General features: G+C 42.6%; 1 protein-coding gene across 4 annotated transcripts in view; it reads left to right on the forward strand.

The window, feature by feature from the left end:
* Positions 1 to 27,905, forward strand: part of LOC137331368 (disks large homolog 1) — a 371,837-nt gene that overhangs the window by 284,598 nt on the left and 59,334 nt on the right. For all 4 annotated transcript variants that reach the window (XM_067995121.1, XM_067995123.1, XM_067995124.1 and 1 more), the window contains exons 13-14: positions 12,305 to 12,461; positions 14,092 to 14,194. In XM_067995121.1, the coding sequence (XP_067851222.1) occupies positions 12,305 to 12,461; positions 14,092 to 14,194 (260 nt within the window). The remainder of the gene's footprint in view (positions 1 to 12,304; positions 12,462 to 14,091; positions 14,195 to 27,905) is intronic.

Below are 27,905 nucleotides of genomic sequence, written 5' to 3' on the forward strand. Positions count from 1 at the left end.
CTTTCCCGTCTATCTACTATAACCTTTGACTCCCTTGTTAATCAGGAATCTATCTAACTCAGCCTTAAAAATATTCAATGACCCTGCCTCCATCGCTCTCTGGGGAAGGGAGTTCCACAGACTCACGACTCTCAGAAAAAAATTCTCGTCATTTCCATCTTAAATGGGAGACCCCTTATTTTTAAACTATGTCCCCTAGTTCTAGTCTCTCCCACAAGGGGAAACACCCTCTCAGCATCTACCCCTTCAAGCCCCCTCAGGATCTTATATGTTTCAATAAGATCACCTCTCATTCTTCTAAACTCCAGTGTATACAGACCTAACTTGTCCAACCTTTCCTCATAAGGAAATCCCCTCATCCCAGGAGTCAGTCGAGTGAACCTTCTCTGAACCGCCTCTAAAGCAAATTTAGCAACCATACATTCGGCCCCTTCACTGCAGTCATTGATATAGATTGTAAATAGTTGAGGCCCCAGCACTGATCCCTGTGGCACTCCACTTGTTACATCTTGCCAACCTGAAAATGACCCATTTATGCCTGCTCTCTGTTTCCTGGTAGCTAACCAATCGTTTATCCATGCTAGTATGTTACCCTCTACACCATGAGCTCTTCTTTTGTGCTGAACCGGCCATAAATGGTTAAATGTATTTTTGTTCGGCATGGAGTTATCAAAACTACTTCCTCCAATGACATTATATGAGGCATCCACTGCCATAAGAACAAGACTTGCTTTAGTTCACCATACATCAAGCAAAAGATATAATGGCAGAAAATGCTGGAGTTACAGAGCAGGTCAGTCAGCGTGAATGGAAAGATAGAATAGTTGACATTTCAGGCAGGGCCCATGCTAAACAAGGGTCCTGCCTCAAACGTTGACCTGTCTTTTCCATGCATAGATTTTTTTGAGTTTTGTTTCAGATTTCCACCACTTACTGCTTTTTAAAAGATGCAGTGATACCTGGCTGTCTATTTTGTGGAACAGAGCCTGCTCTGAAAGCCCAGCCATGAGGAGTGACTATGCATCACTAACATCCAGACCTATAACATCCTGCCATGGGTATTAAGTGGCTGAATAGTCAATCAAAACAGTTGAGATAATTGCTTCCAGGCACCAACCCTAACTTGTAAACCTACCCATTGTGGCATTTCCAGCCTTATATATATGAATGTAGATTCTCTGTCAATACAGATAAGCCAAGTCTGCAGTGATTAATTTAAAGTGGTATCTTCACAAGTCTTAATAAGAATGAGAAAGATTGCTATGACATTAAACAGATTTCCGATTTGTAGCAGAAATGCCCTCACAACCTCAATGAGTGAAGCCGCTCTATAACTGACAGTGGGGGAAATAGAGTGGGGTGCCTCTCATGAGCATTGCATGTAAACCTCAGCCTTTTTTGACTTCTGCCTGTGATACTGTTCAGAGCAAAGTGGGAAACTGTTCCGTTTTGTAACTTTTGCCATTCCTTTCTTTGTAAACATTGGCCAGTTTTCCAAATGTACTTGGCTGCAACATGGCTCTTGGCATCATTGGATATCACCTACTTGGTTTAACCATCGATGAAGCCTGTATTTTTTGCCAGGTGGATGGGAAAGACAGCATCAAACTCCTTAAAGAATACTTCTGTCCAAAGTTGGGTATTCATATTGTGCCAGCATGGAGCCACACCCACCAGGGATGCATATCAGGAAATCATGGGCACACTCACCAGAAATTGTGGAGGTTGTTCCTGTGATTTCTTGCTGTGTGCTGCAAATGAGTGAGGCTCTGTGCCAGGAGCACGTATTTGGAAAATCAGCCCTGTAGTGTGTTACCTGGCTTGTCAGCAGGTGGTGTATATCTTCATAAATGGGACTCCAATAAAGTACAGTATTTCAATATCCTATGTATAAACAGATCAACAGAATCATTGGGCCATTACTGCAATGAAAATATTGAATAATCTAATTTATTTTGCAGTGCAATTTGTCATGATCCTAGTGACCAGGATTATAAATCATGTTCGCATTCTTGAATATTTTATCTTTAATATGGACAATAATACTAAAAAGCTTTAGCAATAAGAAAAATGCAATAATTCAAATTCTGCAATCTACTAGATGAAAAATGTAAAAGATTATTAGACTGAGTGTAACAGAAAGGTAGAGCTTCCATAAACATGTTTGGAATCAATCTGTATAGCATTGCTTCTAAAATATTATGTACAGTTAATCCAGATACTCTGCCAGATAAGTGGAATATAGTGAATTTGTTTTTTCCCCCTGCCCCCCCCTAAGTCCAATCATCTAAAACTACTGCTTCAGCTTTGTTTAAATCAAATTTTGTAGCTCCCCCAGTTGTTTAGTTGGTTCAGGTGAGTAGCTGAGCTGAACAGACCAGGAGGGTCCCAATCTGGCCATTCTCAGCTAGAGCAGCGGTAGGGATAGTATAATTTGATCTCAGCTTCTCTCATTTAGGAGGGAAAAATCAAACCAAGTTTCCCACTGCTAATGACTATTTAGTTGGGAAATGCGCACGTGTAGATGTACAGGGTTGAGCTCAGCTGTGGTGTCCAACATTGTTGAGTAGCCTGCTAGCACACACCGTCTTGGATAAGAACATTAAGAACATAAGAAATAGGAGCAGGAGTAGGCCAATCGGCTCCTCGAGCCTGCTCCGCCGTTCAAAAAGATCATGGCTGATCTGATCCTAACCTCAATTCTAAATTCATGTCCAATTTCCTGCCCGCTCCCCGTAACCTCTAATTCCCTTTACTTCTAGGAAACTGTCTATTTCTGTTTTAAATTTATTCAATGATGTAGCTTCCACAGCTTGGGAACATCCTTACCGCATCCACCCGATCAAGCCCCGTCACAATCTTATATGTTTCAATAAGATCGCCTCTCATTCTTCTGAACTCCAATGAGTAGAGTCCCAATCTACTCAACCTCTCCTCATATGTCCGCCCCCTCATCCCCAGGATTAACCGAGTGAACCTTCTTTGTACTGCCTCGAGAGCAAGTATGTCTTTTCTTAAGTATGGAGACCAAAACTGTAAGCAGTATTCCAGGTGCGGTTGGTGCATGAATAATGCTAACTTGAGCAAGCTACCTCAACAAGTAGTCTTTCAGATAAGACATTAAACCAAGGCCATGTCTATGCATAAAGGATCCTATGGCACTCTTTGAAGAGGAGCAGTGAGTTTTCTCTGTCTTTTGGCCAACAATCATCCCTCACACACCACCTATACAGATCATCTATTCATTCATTAGCTGTTCGTGGAACCTTCCTGTAAATTGCCACTCCCGCGGTAGTTGATGCATGTGTTAGGTGATATGAAAGCCCTGGCCCTTCCCCTTGGTGTCACAGCATACATTGTTTGGATATTTGCGCTTTGGCAGTCACCAGGGTCAATTTCATAATTGTTACAGTGGCCGTCACTTGCATGCTGGCATCTGTATAATGTGCAGAAAATTGATTATTTATATGAGGGAGAAACAAAGCAGTAAACAGTTCCTTGCAAATGTAGAAACAGTTGCAAATGGGTGACGTTAATTCTTGCCTTCCTTCCCCCTCTCAGTGAATAGTGTGCAGGTGCAGAATGCTACTGTTCATTGCCGAGTGGGCTTTGCAGACATGATTTACATCAAGTCAAGTGCAGACTTTGGCAGTGATGTCCGGCAGTCTGCCAGTTGTCAGTGAAGCGCAGGTGTGCATAGTATATTCAGTTTAGGTTTGCCGAGTGTACAGACTTATTGCTGTTTAACTGCCGAAAATAACTGGATATGAACAACCAGAACAACACAGATAATACAAATGGATTATTTCATTGAACCCATATAGTTCTACTTAGCAGAAACCATCTCTGTCATGATTGTGCTGTGCAGATGCAAGAAGAGTATTGAAGGCGTTTGTTAGGTTAGAGGATACACTCGGTAATTTAGAAAAGGGTAAGCTTGAAGATGGGCCTACAGACACAGACAGCTATGCAATGGTACTCGATTTTGTTGCCAGTACCAACCCATCCATTGATTCAAAGCAAAACTTCTGTTTTACCTATTTATATCAAGTTACGTCGAAACTACAGCATAGGAACAGGCCATTTGGCCCAAATGGTCTATGCCAGCTTTAATGCTGCACACCAGCCACTTCCCTCCCTACTTCATCTAACCCTACTTGCATAGCCTTCGATTCATTTGTCCTTCATGTGTTTATCTAGCTTCCCCTTAAATGTACCTATGCTATTTGCCTCAACAACTTCTCATAGTAGCACAGTCCACGTTCTTACCACTCTTTGGGTAAAGAAGTTTCTCCCGAATTTCCCATTGGATTTATTAGCGACTATTTTATATTTATGACCTCTAGTTTTGACCTCCTCAACAAGTGGAAATATTTTCTCTATGTCTACCCTATTAAAGCCTTTCATTATCTTAAAGACCTATCAGGACACCCCTCAGCATTCTAGAGAAAAGAGCCCTAGCCTGTTTAGCCTTTCTTGATAGGTATAACCCCTCAGTTCTGGTATCATCCTTGTGAATCTTTTTTGCACCCCTCCAATGCCTCTATATTTATAGAGACAAGGTCAATTTGGCACAGGACAATACTTGTTTTGAGTGGAATTTTTCTGCCAGTAAGCTAGTGTCATTTAGTGCGTCCTTTCAAGGTGTTTGCAAAATGGAAGTGTTAATTTTTCTGATTTCCTTTTGTTGAGTGGAGACCATGATAGAAGTGTGCTCAACTTACGATAAATGCAAACTGATGAACCTGAAAGCTTTTGAACCCACAGCATCATCGGATGCCTTGGGCAGCTGTAACTCAGAGGAGTGATATCACCATATTGGGGAATTTTCTAGTGGGCAAAGCTCCTGGAACGTCCTCTTTTGAAAACTCAGCAGATGCTACATCTGCTGTAGAATGGACTTGTGCAGTATGATTTTATATTTTTATAAAGAAAATAATTTAAAGTGCTGAACACAACCTACAGTACAGCCTGTGCTGTTGCACTTTCAATGTGCAAACATGGTAAACACTTTGCAGGATACATCACCGAAGTGACATCCTTTGTGAAGCGCTGAGATGGAAAATTGATTGCATATTGACATCACCTGTGAATAAAATTCAGTCTTCTGCTGCAGTAGGCATGCCTAGTCTGCTACATAAAATACTTATATTTGTAATGGTGGTTTGAACAGAGTGGAGAGGGCATGCTTGGCTTAAAGTATGTTAGTGTCACATGCTCAGTGCCTGCCTGTTCACCCTTTTTCAAATAATGTATCCTTTGTTTGCTATCATCTAGGTTCCAATTTATTTGTTCGGACTGAGATTGATTATTTGATCACATTAGATCCACATTCTTGTATTTCTTAATGGCGAATTAAAAAATGTAATGAAACCATTTCGAAATAAGAAACCACAATTGGGAATTGCTGAAAGTAACACTCTGACTGCTTCAAAGTTGTGTATTTCCACTCTTATACAAAAATTGATATTTTAATTACATTCACTTTCAAAATGTGTTGGTTTTCTTATTTTGTGTGTTTTTTTTCACACACCATAGATCTTCCCAAGCTAAGCAACATTTCCCGACTAAGAAAGCAGTCAGGCAGGTAACCTGTTTCGAACTCCCCAAAATGCTGTTCCTATATCAACCACATATGCATGGACAGTTTCTCCTGTGTGCAAGCACCTAAGCCTAAATTTCCTAGATCTGGGAGAGCCGATCGAGAATGCAAGTTGGGCTGGAATTTTGGGCAGGACCCAGTTCTGTCAGATCTCCACTCTTTAATAATGCTCTAAATTCCAAGAGGAATGGATAAGTGCGGTTCACAGGGGCAGCCCTTTTGTTGTAATGTCACTCAAAGGTGGGACAGGCGGGATGATATTCCCCAGCCAGAAATCCCATCAGTTCCACTTTTCTTACGACCAACTTGCAAAGTACGCCTATATCATTTTCCCAGTGGCAATCTCAATTGCTATTCGGAAAGTCGCTACTAATAAATTGCTGCCACTTTTTAAAAAATGATTTGACTCCCGCTGAAATAGCTAAAATAAGGAGCTTGCCACATGGGGAAGCGCAGATCCCTGATTCTGCATTTGCCCATCCTATGCCTCTTCATGGTTGCTTTAGAAACATTTCCAGACTATTTCACTGTAATCCAAAGTTTTTTCATTGTCTGACTTGAGACTTTGGGCTGTTTCTGGTAAAAAGTTAAAACCAGTGGATGTCCAAAGGGACTTAGGTGTTCAGGTACATAGATCATTGAAGTGTCATGAACAGGTGCAGAAAATAATTAAGAAGGCAAATGGAATGTTGGCCTTTATATCTCGAGGACTAGAGTACAAGGGGGCAGAAGTTATGCTGCAGCTATACAAAACCCTGGTTAGACCGCACCCAGAGTACTGTGAGCAGTTGTGGGCACCGCACCTTCGGAAGGACATATTGGCCCTGGAGGGAGTGCAGCGTAGGTTTACTAGAATGATACCCGGACTTCAAGGGTTAAGTTACGAGGAGAGATTACACAAATTGGGGTTGTATTCTCTAGCGTTTCGAAGGTTAAGGGGTGATCTGATAGAAGTTTATAAGATATTAAGGGGAACAGATAGGGTGGATAGAGAGAAACTATTTCCGCTGGTTGGGGATTTTAGGAGTAGGGGGCACAGTCTAAAAATTAGAGTCAGACCTTTCAGGAGCGAGATTAGAAAACATTTCTACACACAAAGGGTTGTAGAAGTTTGAAACTCTCTTCCACAAATGGCAATTGATACTAGCTCAATTGCTAAATTTAAATCTGAGATAGATAGCTTTTTGGCAACCAAAGGTATTAAGGGATATGGGCCAAAGGCAGGTATATGTAGTTAGATCACAGATCAGCCATGATCTTATCAAATGGCGGAGCAGGCACGAGGGGCTGAATGGCCTACTCATGTTCCTATATTCGTATGTTCTTCATTTTGTAGAGATGGCAACTAATAGAAAATGTTTTAGTGCATGGGACATCCTGGGTCCATGCTGTGTTTGTAATAGGAGACTTCAAATATGCATTTGCTTCCCCAGTAGCTCAGTAAATAGCTGAGCTATACAGACCAGGAAAGTCCGATTGAAGCTATGGTTTGTGCTGAGTCAGTTGATCTCAGCTGAGACAGGTAATAGAGGCACTGCAGATGATGAGTCAACAGCTTTAGAGGGCAGGGGAAAAAATTGATGGAGAAAGGTTCAAAAAAATCCTACAGCTTTGGAGCCTAAAACAAGTTGTGCTTTTATATTGCTTCTTATGTAACAAAATATTTGAGTGGTTTAAATGAGGCTCAAGGTGCCAGAGGAGGAAGTGAAGTTGGGGAGCAGCACACCCTAATGAAGTCGGTTTTCAGGACTCTTGAAGGTGCGGAGAGTGGTTGACGAAAAAGCAGCCTAGGAAAAGAATTCCAGACTGCAGAGATGTGAGAGCCAAAGGCTCTGTCACCATTTTAAAAAGAAAATGGGATCTTTTACAAGAAGCTATTAGGCTGATAGATGGCAGGCTCTTTCTGATCATGACTGTATTCCGAAGTGCTGAGCAATGGAAACAGCTGTGAGTGGGGAATTGTTTATGCTTGTGTCAGGGTCACAGATTTAAGTGTTCTGCCTTGATTATTGATGGTATGTACTGGAGGTGATTAAATACATTGCAGTACTTGGATCAGATAATGGGTTTCTCTGGAATCAACTGCACAAAACATTAGATATTGCAGTGTATGTAAAGACAATTCATCCACTTCATGACCATGGTTGAGCTGTCTCATTCCGCTGATTATTTAAAATCTGATTGCATGTCTTGAGTTTTTGAGAACAGTGGAAGGGAGGCAAGCTGGTCAGAAAAAAATAAAAATTTGGTTTGTTTGTGGTGGCATTATTTAAATTTCAGAGGACAGAAAGAAATGCAGATTGTGCTGAGACAAATGCCTGCAGATACAGTAAATGGATTACATGCCCATGAAACATTAGAGAGAATAGTCTATACGGTGCCAGTAGAGGGGATTTATAGTTGCCATTTTTGTAAAACCTTTGTATGTTGTTATGATGTGTCAATCCCAACATTGATGAGACATTAATGTGGACAGGGGTGTGACTTGTACATTAGATTTGATTATAGTAATGAAAAAGAGTGGGTCGTGAAAGAAAAGGGCACTCGATGATTTTAACTCGGTTGCAAAATTGAAGTAAATGTGGAATCTGAGTAGTTTCTATAAATGGTGACCGTTATTTTGAGAGTCCTCCAAGAATCTATCCATGGCCTTTTATTTCTCATCTACATACTGCCCCTCGGCGACACCCAGCTCTACCTCACCACTACCTCTTTCGACTCCTCCACTGCTTCTGTGTTGTCGGACTGCTTGTCCGCTATCCAGTCCTGGATGAGTTGAAATTTCTTCAAATTAAACATCAGTAAAATTGAAGCCATTGTTTTCAGCCCCTGCCACAAACTCTATTTCCTAGCCACAGGTTCCATCCCCCTCCCTGGCCACTGTCTCAGGCTGAACCAGACTGTCCACAACCTCAGTGTCCTATATGACCCTGACCGGAGTTTCCATCCCCATATCTTCTCCATCACCAAGACTGCCATCTCTGTAATATTGCCCTTTTCCACCCCTGCCTCAGCCCATCTGCTGACACTCTTATCCGTACTTTTTTTTACCTCCCAGACTCGACTATTCCAATGCTCTCCTGGTCGGCCTCCCATCTTCCACCCTCCATAGACTTAAGCTCATCCAAAACTCTGTTGCCTGTATCCTAAATCGCACTAAGCCCCATTCACCCATCACCCGTATGCTCACTGATCTACATTGGCTCCCGGTCCCCAAACGCCTCCATTTTAAAATTCTCATTCTCGTGTTCAAATCCTTCCATGGTCTTGCCATCCCTATCTCTGTAACCTCCTCTAGCCCTACAAGAACTTGGTGTTCCTCCAACTCTGGCCTCTTGTTCTCCTCCACTTCCTTCACCCCACTGTTGGCGGCCATGCCTTCAGCTGTCTAAGCCCTCAGCTCTGGAATTCCCCCTCCAGCTCTCTCCTTTAAGACCCTCCTTAAAACCTACCCCTTTGACCAAACTTTTGGTCACCTGTCCTAATGTCTCTTTCTTTAACTCAATGTCAATTTTTGTCTGATTACGCTGCTGTGAAGCACCTTGGGACATTTTACTACATTAATGGTGCTATATAAATTCAAGTTGTTGCTTTTGATGGGTTATAATGTATTCACATCTGAAGGAGGTTTGTGCATTTAATAGCTTGTGTGCTTTGAATGTTATGTGAAATCCCAAATAGTCTGGGAATGGGGTGCAGATTCTGTTGAGAAAATTTTCTACCTTGCAACTATGAAGCCAGTCTTCTGACTCTGTTTGATTTGCACTTTCATCCGTTATGTCTGAATTATTTGAATCAGCATAGCTGCAGAATGCAAGCCAACCTCCTTTTGAAGAATGGAGGAGACTTGAGATTGCTCTCAGCTGAAGGGAGGCTTGATTTCTGGACATTGACTGCCTGTGTTTGGGGAGTAAAGCAAACCAATTCTGAGATGGTTTGAGTGATTTGTTTGCAATTTACTGATGAATACAAATTGGTAAGTGATAACTGGTTGGGCCCAATTATAAAGTTATTTTTTTCACTTTATATCTAGATATGAATAAAAAGTGGTTGATCTGTACTTAGCACAGCTGAAATAAGTGTATGTATGCATGTATGTGGTCATTGGGCATAATACATTATTCAGTAAGTGGGAGTTGAAATGCCATTAAATGATACACTATAGCGCAAAGGGGAGATAATTCAGCTTGAACAAGAATTGATTCAGCTTGTTCAGGTAGCAATGTTTTTTTTCAAGATTAGCCAGTGTTCTTTTTCAGGAAGATTAATGCACATGATCAAACTCATTATTACAACCAGCATCATCTCAGCATTGGCTTATTGCCCAAGCACACACAGTTAATGTCCAGAGTCAAGTTCTTGTGATAGGACTGATCTCATTAAGGTTGAGAGTCCTCTTCTGGCTGTAGTTTTGCTCGTACTAGGAAGGGAGGGGCAGTGTGGTTGCTGTAAACTACCCCAGCACACACCTGAATTGACAGAGTGCAGAGAGCAAGAAAAATATCTCGAACCTTTTGTGTAGTGACTTACGAGCTCATGCTCCACCTTATGACCAAATCCTACCTGACAAAAAGCGGTTCCCTGAAACAAATTTAATTAAAATTCATAAACCATTTACCTGACTACATAAATTAAAACTAGATTAAGATTCTGTGTTGAGTGAGTGATGGAGAATGAATATGTTGTGCTCTGTCCTTGTCTCCATTCTTGATCCTAACACCAACACCTTGGCCAATAATTTGTAATGAGAGGTTTGTAATTCTCGGTCATGAAAGGTGCAATATAAATCCAAGATTTATCTATCTTTCTTTAGAGAGCTCTGTAGTTGGACTGCTGTTAACTTTTATAAAGCAGCTCTTGATCAATGTATGCAGAGATTTGCTGCCCTCTAATGTTGATCAGCCTTAACAGCAGCTTTAAGCAAGAAAGGGTGAGTGCTTTGTGCTGCAAGTACTCTTCTTCCCCCTCTCTCAATATGTACTGTTGAAAAATACTACCATTAGTACCCGACAGCTCGCCATATTTTGACCCCCATTTTGGATCTCGCCTCTTAAACTGAGCTGGTCTGCTGAAATTATATAGAGTTCAAATGACAGGTATCACAGAAACTCCAACCACTTGTATCTGCCATCTTTTTGTGACTGCCTGGAGGTGATTCAGCAAGTGCCAACCCAACATGGGACAAACTGGTACCCGTCAGCTCCTTAAAATTTTGCATTCCTGTAGAAATTTACAGTAGTGTTACCAACCCACTTATTCTAATTGGTAAGCCTTAAATTTCAAAAGAAGTGATATCATAACTAATGTCTTAAAATTATCAGCAAAAGCTAAGTTTCTGGCTTATATTATCTTAATCTACAAAACGTGATGCTGCAATATAATATTTTACCCATAGGATGCTTAAGTGGATTGTTTTTCTTTAAACCAATGCTGAAGTCAGTGAAGCATTCCTATTCAGAGCAAAATACAATTTTTATCTAAAATCACATTGTTTGGTGGGTTATAAAAAGCAATGACTTCAGAGCAATTTATCATAAAGGATTGCAAGACCTAGGATATAAGAAGTAGAAATGTGACAAATTTGTCATTGCTCACAAAGGCAGAATTTAATGAAGTGAGGGTCCGTACAGTTCCACAGACTGGACTGTTGAATCTTTTAGATTGGCTTTCTTCTTCATCCTTTTGCCAAAATGACCAGCACCATGTTGCACAATATGGCCACTCTGCACATTCTTGCCAAATGACATTCGCTGCACATCACACAAATGAACCCTACAAAGGTCTGGAGAGAATCCAGATCTAAGGTGAGTAATTAACAGATGAATGATTCTCTGGTTCATATTTCCTCCTTGGATTCCTTCGAGCATTGCAGGAAACACAAGTGTGTTATCTGCAGGGATTTTACCCCTCCGTCTAACAGCATATGCTTAAAGCATTCTTTGGTGCCTTGCTCAAGCAGCCATTATTTACATGTATCTTGGTGGTGAGGGTCCGCAAGCCATTTGACAGCATCACAGCTGAGCCTGGTTTTGACCTTGCCTCGCCAGCAGGGATCAGGAGCAGGAACCCTGGCTGATATTCCCTGCTGCTGTCCCGGCTGGGATTAGGTAACTCAACAGACAAGCAACGAGACATGACTAAATATCTAAAAATGAGAGTTTTTGCAGTAAGCTTTTTTTTATTTTAATTTTGTTGGAGTTTCTCTCTTTTTGTATGAAGTCTTTAAACCTGGTTTGGCTGGGCAGAAGCAGATGGTTCCAACTTTGTTTTTGCAGAAGCCTTTAAAGCTCTTCCACAAATTTTTGTTTATAATATTTATTGAAAAATAATGTCATCTCGAGAAGAGGAAAATAAATTTTCCACTGATCCATCTAGCTTCATCTTTCCTAACTCCCTTCTCTCCTCACTCCCTTCTGCCCCCAAAAACAGGAAAAGCATGGATGGAAGAAAGCTTAGTGAACCAGTTTGTTGAAATGAACTCTGCCACTACATGGCGTTCTGTTTCCATTTCTGCAGTGCTTAAAGAATCTCTCTAGCATCTCTAGCCATTATGTTCATCCTTACCCAGCAGATTTCTCCCATTGCAGGCTTGTCTTGATCTTAGCAGAACACATTTTGCTGTAATATGAACTCATTCTATTAAATTAATTGCAAGGGGTGTTTGATAAACAACTTCTTTGACAGCTACTTTTGTCTTTGCAGGGAGCCTAGAAAGGTGGTGCTACATCGAGGATCAACAGGCCTAGGTTTTAACATTGTCGGTGGTGAAGATGGGGAAGGAATTTTTATTTCTTTCATATTGGCAGGAGGTCCAGCTGACCTGAGTGGTGAACTAAGAAAAGGGGACAGGATTATTTCGGTACAGTGTCTCATATTTTGATTTGTTTTTTTGTTGCTCTTTATATGTTTGAATTCTGTTCTCAAAGTACTGTGGTAGCTTTGCTTTGAAACCTCTGGTGTCTTTGATGGAGTTACCAGCCCCTTAGGCTGTTGAATTTATTCCCAGAGCCTTTATCACCACTTCATTATCCTTCCCAAACCCATCAATGAACTCACATATATAGTTATTCATCTATTCAAATCTCATTAATGATTTTAACAAATCTATACAGATAGAATTTATTTAAACTTGCATGGAATTTTTCGTCATCTTCATGTGTTACAGAAAAATCCCATCACAAGTTTTGTTCTGCATGTGCATTGCAATAATAGGATGTGTCTGAGGATTTATGAAATATTTGTACCATATCAATATTACTGTATTTAATAAGTTGCCTCCTTCAATCTGTTTTTAATATATAGATTTCCAAAGCAAAGACATTATAGGCAAAGTGAGATGGTTCCCACTAGGATTAAATGTTATAGACCAGCAGTGACCAACATGGGATTATGAGATAAACACGGGACATAAATAGCAGCAATCTTAGTTTCCTGTGTGTAAAACAAAAAGTATCTGATTCCAGCTTAACACATGAAATTCAAGACTAAAAAGTAAAAAAAAATACATTTGGTGTGTTTTTGTGTTGGCTATTATATTACATATCTCTTATATTAATCATATATAGTGAAGAATAAAAATGTGCATTTAACTGCAATGCCAATTCTTCTTAATTGAGTTTAATAGTAGGATTGGGAGCTAGTTAAAATGTGGATTTTGCTGATGGCTGTGTTTGAATGGTAATGAAGTACCAAAAGCAGAAGAAAAATGTAGGGGAGTACTTTCACTTTTGAACACACTCCTATAACCCCTCCCACCATCAAAACCTAAGTTTTTAAATAATTTCTTCTCTATCTTCTAGACGATGCACATGATTTTAATCTCTCCAGAGAGCCATTCAACTGACATACTTTATAGTTGAAATAGTTAGTCCCTCAGATCAGCAACTTTTCTGGTCCTGGATGTCAATTGAGAGGCATCCAAATTAAAACAAAAAGTCAGTACAGGCTGTACACACAAAATATTCCCTTCCCACCAATGTTCTCCTCTCCCATCATTTCCTCTCCTGCAGGTCCCTACTGGAGTCTGGTTCAGCAAGCCTGGGCACCCTCCCATACCTAGCCTAAATCTCAATATTGAATGACAACAGGTTATTCGGCTGCATGAAGCATTACAACCAAGACTGATCATGTCCTCACTCGACATTCACACGTTTCTGGATCGGGAGCGTTAACACTGGTCAATTTTCTGATCTCAAGGATGGGGTTGATTGGTGCCTTTAAGAAAAAAACGCTGTTCCCCTTTTTGCTCAGCTGCTAGGAGATAGTGAGCCAAAAAAGTATTTTGGGATCTTAAAAATCTGTCATTTGTGAAAGATAAATAACTTTTTTCTCCTTTTAAAAACCAGTATATAATTGTAATGTAATTGATATGTGCTAGATTTCTTATTAGCATTTGGAAGAAAAGATACTTCCTTAAACATGAAAGAGTTAAAGGAATGCAGGAAAGCTTCTGAGTGTTCACTTCAAAATGTAGACTGTCTTTGATGCAGGTGAATGGTATTGACCTGCGGAGTGCCACCCATGAGCAGGCTGCAGCAGCACTGAAAAATGCCGGGCAAGCAGTCACTATTGTAGCACAATACAGGCCAGAAGGTGAGTATTTTGGATCAATTGTTCTGCATTCAAATAACAAATCAGTATCTTTGCTTTTGTTTTTGTAAATGTCAGTATTCTACAGCTAAGTATTGGGAAAGTCTTAAGTACAATGTTAAAACGATTGAATTTGGAATTAGCTGGTTGCTTATATCAAATGTCTGGCAGTCTCCTGACACATATCTGTAGAATGTCCAATGACGACAATGTTTGTTTTCTGTTAGCTGCTAACAGACATGGTTGGAGTTTCAGTCTGTGTGTCTGCAATGGAGGTGCCTTTTCCAATGTATTAATTTTATATCTACAAATTATTCAGTGAATCATGCCTCAACAACCACATTTAAAATTTACTGTTGTGCAGCTATGTGGATTTTTAGTTGGTTGTTTATGTTTGTAGGTTGTAAATTAATCTACATGAAAAAATAGTCTTTTTTGCCTTTAAGCTTCATATAAGAAATCAAATATTATCCTGAGCTGCCAAGAAGGCAAACTGGAGACAAAAGCTACTGATTCTGGTCTGAAAATTGGAGACAATGCATATTGATAAATAGTAGATTATCACATAGTTTCTTCTGCTGCCATTAAACAGATACAAGTACAGTACAGCAGGGGAAAACAACTGTTTGAGAAGTTCATACACTATATTTTCAAGCAATTTCTCCAAGTTCCATATTATTGTCCTATTTTCACTAATGCCGTCTTGGCTATGGGTGGACTTTGTAAACACGTTAGAGCCAGTGAGAAGGCCCGACCTCTGCTTGCTGAACATGAGTATTATGTTTTTTTAAAGGCTGTTAATTGTTTAGCACTTGCAGACTGTGCAATTGAGGAAGATCATAAGCTGAAATTTGATGCCACCGATTCCCACTTTGTGAATTGCAGCATAAACTGCAAGTAGAGTGGAAGTTCTTTCTAGAGGCACTTGGGTCTATCATCCATGATATGTCACTGCCTGTAATTGTAGTTACCGAGCCAATAGCTGATGGGATTTTTAAAATTTGTAATCCATTGTACCTGTTGCAGTGGTCTTGCATTTGCTGCTATTTAACAACTTACTTAAATAGTTTCTGAGAAACTTTGCTTTGCTTTATATCTTTTGTCTTCTCTGCTTTGGAGCCTTTTTATTCCTCCTTTTTCAAATAATCCTATTGAAAAAGCTTTAAGAATCACTTACTAATGGTGTCCATGTAACATTCTCACTAAGAGGTTAAAGGGCAATGGAGTTGTTTTTAGACACGGAAAAATCCACTGTTATATAAGCCACAGATGAGACCGCAAGTTTGTTGTGGAATGGAGAAGGTCATTTTTGATACAGATTAATTTTTTTTCAAATATTTTAGCTCTTCTCTAGTGAGTTCAATTGTCCATGTCACAAACAGCATCAGAAGAAAGATAATTTTAAAATAACTTAACCAACCCCAAATTATATGAAGGTTTTTTTTAAATTTGCGTTTGGTTGACTGTCCATCTCAGTTAGCCAGACTCATTATCCTTGTTTCAGCTGTACCTGTGATTAATCATTAATCAAATGAGAGCCACTGTGGATATTTACATTGCACTGCTGATCCTAGTAATTATTTTTGAGAATTACTGCCAATTTACCTTGATGGTTTGTAGCAGTGTACATTCCCTCTCCAATTTGAACTGCTTTACATAAACCATTCTCCTGCTCCATTTAGGCCATGCCACAGCAGTGTGTACTTGGACAAATGTATTTCCCTTTCTTCATGTGGTGAAGCACCTGGCATCTGTTCACCACCTTCCCTTAATGGCTGTAGGAAATGGGGTCATGCCAGCTTGGCTCCACTACCTCAATTTAGTGCATGTATAAAGGATAGCATTGCAAAGAATCTCTGACCCAGCCCACACCTCTGCAACAGTTTTTTGTAGGCTTCCACAGGTACTCAATACACTGCATGGGGTGAGGAAATTCTGAATTGGAATTGGTTCTGTTGTCATCTTCCCTATAGTTACTCACTCATCTCTCAATTTAAACACTGCCACTAGGCGTCAGTAGTGAAATTGGAAGTTTTATGCTTGTGGGAAAACTTAAGAAGGGAGTCAGCAATGTTTACAGCTGCTCTGCTCCCCCCCCCCCTTTCCAGTACTACACCACAATTAATCTGTTTAAGAATGGCCTTGAAGATTATAAGGATAATAGACATAGATAAAATACTGTACTGAAAATGAAGATTCTTGTGCCATGGGACCATTGATGTGTCATCTGTGGAATGCAGTGGTCAAACATGAATTGTGAGCACTGTGAACAAGGACTGCATACCTGGAGTTTGACTCAATTATCTTTTGGGAGTGGAGAAATTGCAGAGTTTTAGCATCTTGAAGGCTTTAGATGGCCCGTAGAGGGGTGGTTAACCCCCCTCAGGAGATTTTGTGGAAAGTCCATGCAAAGGCAAGTTGTATGTAGTCTGGAAGGGCAGGGACTTGTTGGATTAAATTACCTTTTTTCTCATTCCGTGCCTTACATTCTTCAAGCAATTACAAATCTGCAGAGTATCTCCCAAAGCTGTGATTAAGGGTCTTCCATTCCATTCTCATTAACAGAGTCTTTCCCTGGCTCCATGCCAAAAGGAAAGATCTCAGGTTCTCAAACCACATATAACAAAGCTAGTGATTAAACTTTCCTCGGTGCAAAATGTATTAATTTTGATGTTGCATGATCTTCAGCTGAGCAACATTGTTTTGAGGAGGGGGCTCAGGAATGGCAATTATTTATTAGCCTTGCCCAGCATGCTCTCAAGGCCCATGTGTGGAGAGCACTGAGTAACGTGCCAAGGAAAAATAAATATTAACTTGCACAGTCGGTTAAATTGTTTTTGTTTAATTGGAAATGGCATTTAGGTTTGTACTGCAGTTAAGACAGCTGTCTGCTCACACAAAAGGCACAGTGTAGCAACTCTGGGCCATCTGTTAAACGCAGCTCTCAAGATCCTTAAAGCATTTACTTTATATTCAGCAGCTATGGACCGACCAAACACAGTGTTAGACTTCTGTACAGTTGTTTATACCGAATTACTCTAAAGAGGATATTTCCTTAAAACTTCCAGAACTCAGTTTGTGCGTGCGTATCACTATAATTAACATTGGTAGACATTCAGTGTGTTCATTGTATTCAATTACTGTAATTGCCCACTGTATTTGCAGCACTGTGGCTGGAATGGTCATAAACACAGTTTGTAATTGGAGTAAACTTATAGAAAATACCTTGAACCTACTATTGGAGCGTACGTCTAGAATTGTAATGCTGTGGCTAGGAGTTGCTCTGTATTCGGCCAAAAGATTTATACGTGGTACGTTCAGGCTGTTTTGTGCAATTTCAGTGTAATTGCCCGTACCTGCCACAACATCCAAAGTGCTGTCATAATTACAGTGAACTTGCACAAAGTGCCTTGAACCAACTGCTGAGGAGTCTGTCTAGGATTGTAGTGCTGCGGTTAGGACTCTTTCAGTGTTCAGCCATAGCATCACAAGTACAGTGCTTGCCCCTGTATTTGTGTCAGTCGGCCACTGAGTGAGTTCCACCCACAGTCTCTGGTTCTACAGCAGTACAAATGTTTTAAAGATACAATACCTGTATTATAGGCTGCAAAAATTCTGAGAGCCATGTCTTATATTTATAACTGAGCATTTATTATAATGGTCAGAACAAGACTACTTAATCAGTATCCTTGAGTAACATATGTTATACTTCCGTTCATACCTGGAGTTACTTGATAGGCATCCTGTTGCTCCGAGTCTATGGTATGTTAGTTTCAAATTGTGATATGAACGTGGAAGAGGTGGGGTGGGCCAATCTGGCTGCTTGGCATGATAATGTCACTTGTTAGAAGGAGATGCTCAGTTTTAATAAGAATACTCAGTGGAGCACTCTGTTGGTGTACTAAGAGTTTGTGTTTTTGGACTGCTGGTATGCCAGCTTCTGCCTGAGTTCTTGATAGTCACTTGATCGTTCAGCTGCCACCTAGTGTAATCCTTGCAGTTTACAGAAAAAAAATGTTCTGAATAGTTTGTTGCAGTTGATTACAGGGAGATTGTATTTGCAGTGTACAGAGTAAAAACGGATATCTAGCATTTTTAAGGTTTGCAGTTTTTAAAAAATAGATGCTGAGTACAACAATAGCTCAGGTGCTTCCTTAATTTCAACATGCTGCGTTTATGCTAGGGAGCAAAAATGCTGTCGTTGCCACTCGTGCTCTCATCTCCTCTCCCCTCTGCCCACTTAGCACTAGGAGCCATTTGCAGTAAGTATTATACAGTCTATTTTTAATACAAAGTTGCACATTAGTACTAAAAAAAATGAATTATCAGATAAATTCCCATTTTGCATTATTTTTGTTGCTTAATTCAAATTGTTGAATTTTTTTTAAACTTAAAAATGACTGAATTATCAGGAGTAGATTATAGATGCACAAATTCAATTTTGCTTAATGCGCCTTGAAAATCTGATTCTGGACGAGAAGGTCTAAAGTAAAGTTCTAAACTTGTGTATTTTAAAAAGAAAAACTCCTTGACTCAAATGCAGAAGATTTAAACAAAAGCTGTCCTAGGCTAAAATCCCTTAGTATTTAAAATTGCAGCTATTTCATTGATAACTGCTCTCAAATGGTATTAAAGCAACTGCTGTTCCAGTGGACTGAATTGAAGAGAATCTTCTACCTCATACCAAAGAAACTCCTGCGTGTCAGAATAGGGCGATTAAATATAAGTATCTTGGCCTACACTGCAGTAAGTACTGTCTTTATAGCAGCAGTCATCAGTGATTTTGTTTGTGCACCATTGGGATATTTTGTCCATTGTCATCCAATTTTAGAACATTGTCTTGTAATCTTTTATTCACTCAATACTTACTGAAACTGTGAACACTGCACGACAGTTAAAGAATATCCTTTCATAATAAAAAAAATCTTAGCTATTCTTTCTCCTCCCCCCCCCCCCCCCCCCAAAAAAAAAAGTCCCAGCCAGCAGTATTCAGGATCTTATGGTTCCAAATTGACTCTGTTCATTCCCAAGTCATGGCCTCTTGTTTTCCATGGAGTTGCTCAAGGACACATGCAGACACTCCGTCTCTGACGGGAACCTCAGTTCAGGGTCATCGTGGGATGATAAAATGGACTGTTTTACAAATACTCAACAATACTGTTTGATGTTATCATTTCAAAAAGAAAAACATATAAACAATATGTACTCACTAGACTTCTTCCTGTTTGTGTCATATATTTATTCTTTATTGAAACATATATGCAATCTTTGATCAGAAATATCTTGCATTTATTAGTGCTCCTTGTGTAAAAGAATATCTGCAAGCACTTTATAAGGTAGAGAAGTGGACACCAAGTAGGTATTAAAGAAGAGATAAAATTGTAGGAGGTTTAAAGGATGGTAGGAGGTAGAAGGGTTTTGGAAGAGAGTTCTGAAGGGCAAGGGTTCGTTGAAAGCAGGTAAGGGTGGTGGGGAATGGGAAGGAGGAGTGGGGGACAAGTAGTAGTAGTTTAGAATTGGAGGAACCGAAGATGCAGGATAGAACATGTAGCTGGAGCAGATAACCCGAATAAGGTAAGGCAATACCATAGAGAGATTTAAAAGTGAGGGTGAAGATCTGAAAGTTGTTTTGTAGAGATACCAGAGCTAGTAGAACTGGGTGAGAACAGATGATGCTCGTGTGGAGTGGAATCGGATGACAGTATTTTGCATCAGCCGAGGTTTGCGTAAGGTGAAGCCGAAGAGGGCAGTAAGAAGAGCTTTTTGGAAACATCAAGGTGTCTATGGCATGGAGGAGGATGAGACGAGCATAGTTCCAGAGGTGGAATAGAACATTCAGCTCTGAATGTGAGGTTGGTGTCATTGGGCTGAGTCTAAATAAGCAGCCAATGTTAAGTTCTGGGAAGCTTTGATCATCCAAGACTTGATTTCCGGTAGACAGATGGTATAGAAATAACCTTTGAATCAATGATGGTGGGAAGGTACAATTGTTATTGGTTTTCATGTGGAAGCCACCCTGTGATTGCACTTCTTGCTGCCAAGGGGTAACATATGGAAGATAGGTGAGAACCCAGGATGGAGACACTGGACTACACCAAAAGTGGCCTTGCGGACAACTGAAGAGAAACTTTGGGAGGAATGGAATCACAAGGGACCGTGCCGTAGAAATGGAACATGGAAGAAAGTGGAGTTGTGAACAATTTTAGAAGGCTGAGTGAAGGAGAAGATCTTGGCAATTTAGATTGCCAATCTTGATGAAGAAAAGGGTAATGGAATGATTCGTTAGAACAAGGATAAAGCACGAGAGGAGCACGGGAATAGGCCAAGATGAGATTCGAAGAGGGCTGTACCACCATCATGGCAGTTCAGATAAGGAACATGGTGGAATGTGTAGCAAGTGTGAGGGAAAGAATCACTGTCGGTGAAGCAAGTTTCAATCAAATCCAAGGTGTTGGCTCTCTCATCCAAGATTGTTGATAAGCAGTGTATTGCACACGAGACAGCATAGACATTTGCAGAGCGATGGGGAGAGGATTGGTCAAGATCCTCAATCTGTCACCCTCCTGTGCCATCTTTGTCAAAATCTTGTCCCTCTTACCCTCACTCACCTTTCTAACATTGTTCACCACTCCATTTTCCTTCACCATTTACTTCCGTGGTACAGTTTCTCATGGCTCCATTCCAACCGTTTCTCCTACCTTGTCCTCAGACTCACTGGGTGGATTAGACTGGGCATATAGAGATTAACTGAGGAGTCTGGAGGTGGTGTAAGGGTTTGATGCGAGTGCAAAATTGACCCCTGAGGATTGCAGCAGACTGAATGTGATGAGGTCAATTTAAATGGCTGCTCGGGAACAGCAGCTTGTTTCCCCATTGGTTGTGCCAGAGAATCGCCAAATTGGAACAGAGACATTGGGGTCGATTTTAGCAGGCCTGCGGGTTTCTGGCGGGTTGGGTTTCGGGAGCGTGGTCAACACGCTCGGTGAAATTAGTGGGTTTCCCGCGCGATCCGAGCAGGCAAACCACTAATTGGAGCCACTTACCTGCTCCTCCGGGGTCCGCGCTGCTGGTCTGCGCGTCGGGCGGGCTGCGCATGCGCAATACGATCTGTCAGCTGGAGGCTCTCTAGTTAAAGGGGCAGTCCTCCACTGACAGATGCTGCAACCAATAGAACAAATTACAGCATGGAGCAGCCCAGGGGGAAGGCTGCTCCCAGTTTAATGATGCCTCACCCTAGGTATCATCAGATGGGGTGAGGAGGAGGGGGAGGACAGACAGAGCTCTTCCACCTGGCGGGCGGGAGGAAGCGGCCTGCCTCTGCCACCAAGAAGGCCTGGCTCGAGGTGGCAGAGGGGGTCACCTGCACCACCAACATATCGCCCACCTGCATACAGTGCAGGAGGCGCTCCAATGACCGCAGTAGGTCAGCCACAGTGAGAACACGTAGTCTTTCTCCTACACTCCGTCTGCCACAACACTGCCCCCACCCCACATCTCCTTCGGCACCACCAACACTACTCTGTCACATCACCCCTCATACCCACTCAAACCCCATCCTCATCTTACCTGCACCTACTCACCTCGCGAGTACTCACCCCGCCACTAACACGCAACCCAATCCTCATATAATCTCATGGCTCTATCCCATACTCACCCTCTCGTGCGTCTCCCTCACGGCCAGCCTCACTCAACCTGCCACCACCTGTGCTGCAGCCACAGGGCATGCATCACATATGTGCAGTAGGCAGCGTAAGGCAAACGTGTCGTGAGCATGAAGGGGATGCACAAGGGTGTTTGAGGGTTTGTCATGGGTGTTACCTATATTGAATTTCAGAACAACTCACATCACACATTATATTGGCACCACCACTGCCATGTCTCCGCGAATCCTGTCTGTTTTGTGCAATAATGCCCACTCCTGGGTATCACTATGAGGACCCACCACTGATGCCACCCATTGTGTTACTGCAGAGTAGGTGCAGGTGTATTTGCAGGGCTCTTCCGCGCAGACGACTGAGAGACATCGGCGGTGTACCCGGCTGCACCCTGGAAGGATGCGGAGGAGAAGTTGTGGAGGGCAGTGGTGACTTTGGCAGCGACAGGTAAGCAGATGGTGCTGGGGCCAGCCAGGAGCAGCTCGGCATGAAAGAGGCTGCAGATGTCCACGACTACATGTCGAGTGAATCTGCGCCTCCGTGTGCACTGCTGCTCAGAGAGGTCCGGGGAGCTGCGCCTCGGTCTGTGGACCCTGTGGCGAGGGTAGTGCCCTCTGCGACGCGTCTCTCTCTGCGGTAGCCCTCCCTCCTGCTGTACAGGTGGATGTGTCATAGCACTCTGTTGTGGAGCTCCACGTGTCTGAGGTGGATGGCGAGGCTGGTGATGCTGTTCGCCCTCCGAGGGGGTCATGACTGCAGCTACGACGGCCCCCATCCGCAAGTTGTACATCTGAGGGGGTCCGCAAGGTAGGAATATGTCTCCGGACCCCGGGGTGCGTGTGCAGGTTGGTGACTTTGACCGTCAGGAGGGGGGTGGTGGAGGCCACACTTTGTCCCAAGTGACAGAGCGGCCTCCTGCAATGGCTGAGGATCTGCCCCCCCCCCCCCCCCAACCTGTCAAATGGACCTTGGCAGCTGCCACAGGCTGACGGCTGCAACACGTCCAGTTCAACTAGGACTGTTTCCTCCAGTGTGTGAAACAGTCCCATGTTTCTCCAAAATCACACACAGTCCCTTAATCAGGTCAGTTAATGACCTGAACAAGCGAAATAAATACTGTAAAGTGGAATCCCGCTGGCTTTAATTGCCTGCGGGATTCCCACCAGCGGGGGCTACGCTCGCACCCCCACACGTCATCGGGGAACCCGGAAGTGGGCGGGATCGTGGCGCGATCCGGTCACGTGCCTGGATATCGGGATTTTCGGGGCCCCCCCGCTGGAAACGCACAGGAAACCCGACGGTAAAATCGAGCCCATTGAGCCTGCCCAGGATATCCAAGAGCCTGAGATAGCTGCATGATAGGAATTCAGCAGGGTATTAACAACAGCTAGAGCAGGAAATCAGCAAGGGCAAGGTGCAGTGAATCGAGAAGAAGGAATGAGAAGAGAATAGGAGAGGAGTGGAGAAGCAAGAGATGAGATGGGGAAGCAAAGTCAGAGGTGTGCTGGTCTTCTAGTCCAGAGTAGCAGCCAATAATCTTACCTGAATGGGTCAAGGAGATGCAGTAGCTACAACATAAAGAGATCTGCGATCTGATTTTTTTTTTAGTTTTATGAAGTATATTAGATAAAACAGTGCAGGTACAGGAATGAAGATATGGTAGTTACAACACATGACACACAGACACGCCAAGCTCTTGCTGATTTGACAGTGTTGAGATCACGGGCTCGATTTTCGAACCCCCGAGCGGGTGCATTCGTGGCGGGGGGACTGCGAAAATCATGGATTCCCGGGGCAGGTCTGGAGCCCGGCTCCAACCTACCCACTTCCGGGTTCCCCAGTGACGTGCTGACATGCGCGCGCAGCCCCCACGTGTGGGACACCCGCCGGCACTTAAAGTAATCATTAAGGTATTTCAGGTCGTTTAGAGACCTGATTAACATGACATTTTAGGAGGGATGGAATTTTGCAAACAACTGGGACTGTTTCCCGTGCTGGGGGAAACACTCCCAGTTCAAATGAACGTGTTGCAGCCATCAGCCTGTGGCAGCTGCAAAGGTCCATTTGACAGGTTGGGGGGAGAGACCCTCACTCATTGCAGGAGGCCACTCTGTCACTTTAGACAAAGTTTGGCCTGCTCCACCCTCCTCCTAATAATAAAATTCACCAACTTGCACACTTACCCCGGTGTCCAGATACATTTACCTACCTTGCGGACCCCCTCAAATGTACATCTTCTGGATGGGGACCGCCGTAGCTGCAGTCATGACCTCCTCAGAGGACGAACAGTATCACTAGCCTCGCCGTCCACCTCTGACACGTGGAGCCCCACAACACAGTGCTGTGACACATCCACCTGCACGGCAGGAGAGAGATCAACTGCAGAGAGAGATGCGTCACAGAAGGCACTACCCTCGCCACAGGGTCTACAGACCGAGGCTCAGCTTCCTGGACCTCTCTGAGCAGCAGTGCATACAGAGGCTCTGGCACTCGACATGTAGTCGTGGACATCTGCAGCCTCCTTCATGCCAAGCTGCTCCCGAGCACCATCTTCTTACCTGTCGCTGTCAAAGTCACCACTGCCCTCGACAACTTCTCTGCATCCTTCCAGGGTGCCACCGGGGACATCGCCGACGTCTCTCAGTCATCTGCACAAAAGAGCCCTGCAAATACACCTACACCCACTCTGCATTGACACAATGGGTGGCATCAGTTGTGGGTCTTCATAGTGATCCTCAGGAAAGGGCATTATTGCACAAACCAGACAAGATTTGCAAAGACGTGGCAGTAGTGGTGACAATATAATATGTAATGTGAGTTGATCAGAAATTAAATATAGGTAAAAACCATGACAAACCCTCAAACATCCTTGTGCATCCCCTTCATGCTCACGACACGTTTGCCTTACGCTTCCTACTGCACATATGTGATGCATGCCCTGTGGCTGCAGCACAGGTAGTGGCAGGTTGAGTGAGGCTGACTGAAAGAGATGCATGAGAGGGTGAGAATGAGATAGAGCCATGAGATTGTATGAGGATTGGGTTGAGTGGTAGTGGCGAGATGATTACTGGTGAGGTGAGTAAGTGCAGGTAAGATGAGGATGAGCTTTGAGTGGGTGTGAGGGGTGATGTGACAGAGTAGTGTTGGCAGTGCAGAAGGAGATGTGGGGTTGGGGCGGTGATGTGGCAGACGGGGAATGAGTAAGTGTACTCACTTTGGCTGACCGACTTAGGTCATTGAAGCGCCTCCTGCACTGTATGCAGGTGGGTGATATGTTGGTGGTGCAGGTGACCTCCTCTGCCACCTCGAGCCAGGCCTTGGTGGCAGAGGCAGGCCGCTTCCTCCCGCACGCCGGGGAGAAGATCTCTGTCCTCCCCCCTCCTCTTCAGCCCATCCAATAATACCTGGAGTGAGGCATCATTAAACCTGGGAGCAGCCTTCCCCCTGGGCTGCTCCATGCTGTAATTTTTCCTATTTCCTGCAGCATCAGTCAATGGAGGACTGCCCCTTTAAAAAGGGCTCCTCCAGCTGACAGCCTATGCTGCGCATGCGCAGTCCGCCCGCTGCGCTGCTTTCCAGTGCGAAACCCAGAAGCACGGGTAAGTGGCTCCAATTAGCTTGCAATTCCGTGCGGAGCACCCTGATTTCACCCACGCGCCCAGTCGACCCCCCCGCTGCGAAGCCGTCGCCCTCCTAATATTGGGCCCCACGTGTCTAATTAATGCAAACCTGTTGCAATCTCCATTATAAACTCAAAACAGCAAAGAAACAACCTTAGAATGTTTTACTGTCTGCCAATAAAGCAAATCCCAATCTCATGTTTCACATCACATGGCTCGCAAGGGCATTGCCATTGATTGTTGTCAACTCCATTGCCAATATACGACTACTATACAGAAATTGGAGACTAGCCTGTAGCCAAAGCGATTGCACATTTTGAGCTGAGCTGAAAAGCGGCTTCAGCTTCGTGGTTGGATTTGTTGATGTCATCATCAGTGTACGTGTTGCTGACTTGTAGAATGGGGGAATGCAGATTTCTGGTTTGTAAACCAAATGCATGCTAAATATGTGCCACTTCCAAATAAAGTATCATTTATTTGTAGTGCAGTGAACTTATATAATTTTGCTTTTATCCAGAACTTGTGTAGGTGAGTTGCATTAAAGTATTAGAATGCTGCAGAACAGAGGTGCCTGCAAAAGGATTTGATCCACTGAGGTGTTCTGTCTAATGGGAACAAATAGGCAGGGAATTGAGGTCTGTTGAGATTCTGTTTATATTTGACTATAAGACAACTTGAGTGACATTTTGGTTATCAGTGCAGCTTGTAGTTGTGATTTTGATCAGACTTGTGCAAGATGTCATGTTTGCAGACCTCGGTAATTTAACATACTTTAATCCTAATGGCCTTTTAAATAGCGATGCCATTTTAGTACTTGATGTGGGCAAATCTCAGGCCCAAGTGCACCACATACTGCTCTGTGGCTAAAGTTAGAATACCTTTAATTTTAATATTTTAATTGTGTTTTCAGTTATTTGGACGTCATAGGATAGCATTGTCCAAGACTCAGCCCAGGAGCCGGCTTCAGTCTGCGGTTTCATTTGTTTTGAGTGCTTTCCATTCTTTGTGCATCAATGATGCTCACAAAAAGAATGCAAAAATACCAATTAGTTAGCACGCTGAAGACTTTCTGACTGAGCTATGTAAACTTCTGGGCTTAAATGACTAAAAGAAAGGTTACTTTGTTAATCTAAATGCACCAATCATGAAGCAGCCTTTACCTAGTCTTCTGGTGGGGGAGTGAATCCTGCAAGGGTCAGTACTTGGATCCCTATTATTTCTAATCTGCATGTCAAAACCAAATGTAACTTGTCAAATTTGCTGATGACAAAATAGGAAGAACCGCAGAGATGGAAGTTGCGCCAAAAGATTTACAGAAGGATTTAGGTTGGCTACGTATTTGGGCATACAAATTGGTCAATTAAATTTAACATTGATAAATGTAACCTATTTCACAATGGTCAAAAAAGTGCTCACCATAAGTACACAATAATTTGATTGCACAGAAAGAGGGAGACATTAAAAAGGGTTCAGGAATGATGGTTGATTAATTGCTTTTAGTGTCTGCCCTATGTAATGAAGCACTTGAAAGGAATGCTGGGATATATATAGTCAGAACTGTAGAGTATGTATCTCCAGAGGTTGTGCAGCAAAGAGCAGAAAGACTGCCAAATGTTAAGGGGCGTGGGCTATAACGAAAGATTAGAAAGATTCAGACTTCACAGCCTAGAAAGGAGGAGATATGGGGAGGAACCCTCACTGAGGTATATACAATATTAAATGGTATCATAAAGTAATCCCAGAATTTTACTTGATGAGTCAAGATAGTAAGGCACAAATTTGAAACAGATACTAGGAAGAATTCCTTTACTTAGAATGTTTGGAATTCAACATCCTGTTTGATGCTATTAGGGTACTTGGGGAGCAAGCTTTGATGGCCAAATGGCCTTTTACTTTACTTTTTTACTTATGTTCTATGCATATCTGGTCAATAGTTGGGCAAATTTTGCAATCCTTGGATATGTAATTTAATAGGAGAGGTGATAACAACTGTCAGTGTTAGATAAATCCTAGGTGTGAGTCACATACCAAGGTCGTCCACTTAGAATCATAGAAGTTTACAACATGGAAACAGGCCCTTCGGCCCAACATGTCCATGTCGCCCAGTTTATACCACTAAGCTAGTCCCAATTGCCTGCACTTGGCCCATATCCCTCTGTACCCATCTTACCCATGTAACTGTCCAAATGCTTTTTAAAAGACAAAATTGTACCCGCCTCTACTACTGCTTCTGGCAGCTCGTTCCAGACACTCACCACCCTTTGAGTGAAAAAATTGCCCCTCTGGACCCTTTTGTATCTCTCCCCTCTCACCTTAAATCTATGCCCCCTCGTTATAGACTCCCCTACCTTTGGGAAAAGATTTTGACTATCTACCTTATCTATGCCCCTCATTATTTTATAGACTTCTATAAGATCACCCCTAAACCTCCTACTCTCC

The sequence above is a fragment of the Heptranchias perlo genome, chromosome 13, assembly GCF_035084215.1.
Source record: "Heptranchias perlo isolate sHepPer1 chromosome 13, sHepPer1.hap1, whole genome shotgun sequence".
NCBI lineage: Eukaryota > Metazoa > Chordata > Chondrichthyes > Hexanchiformes > Hexanchidae > Heptranchias > Heptranchias perlo.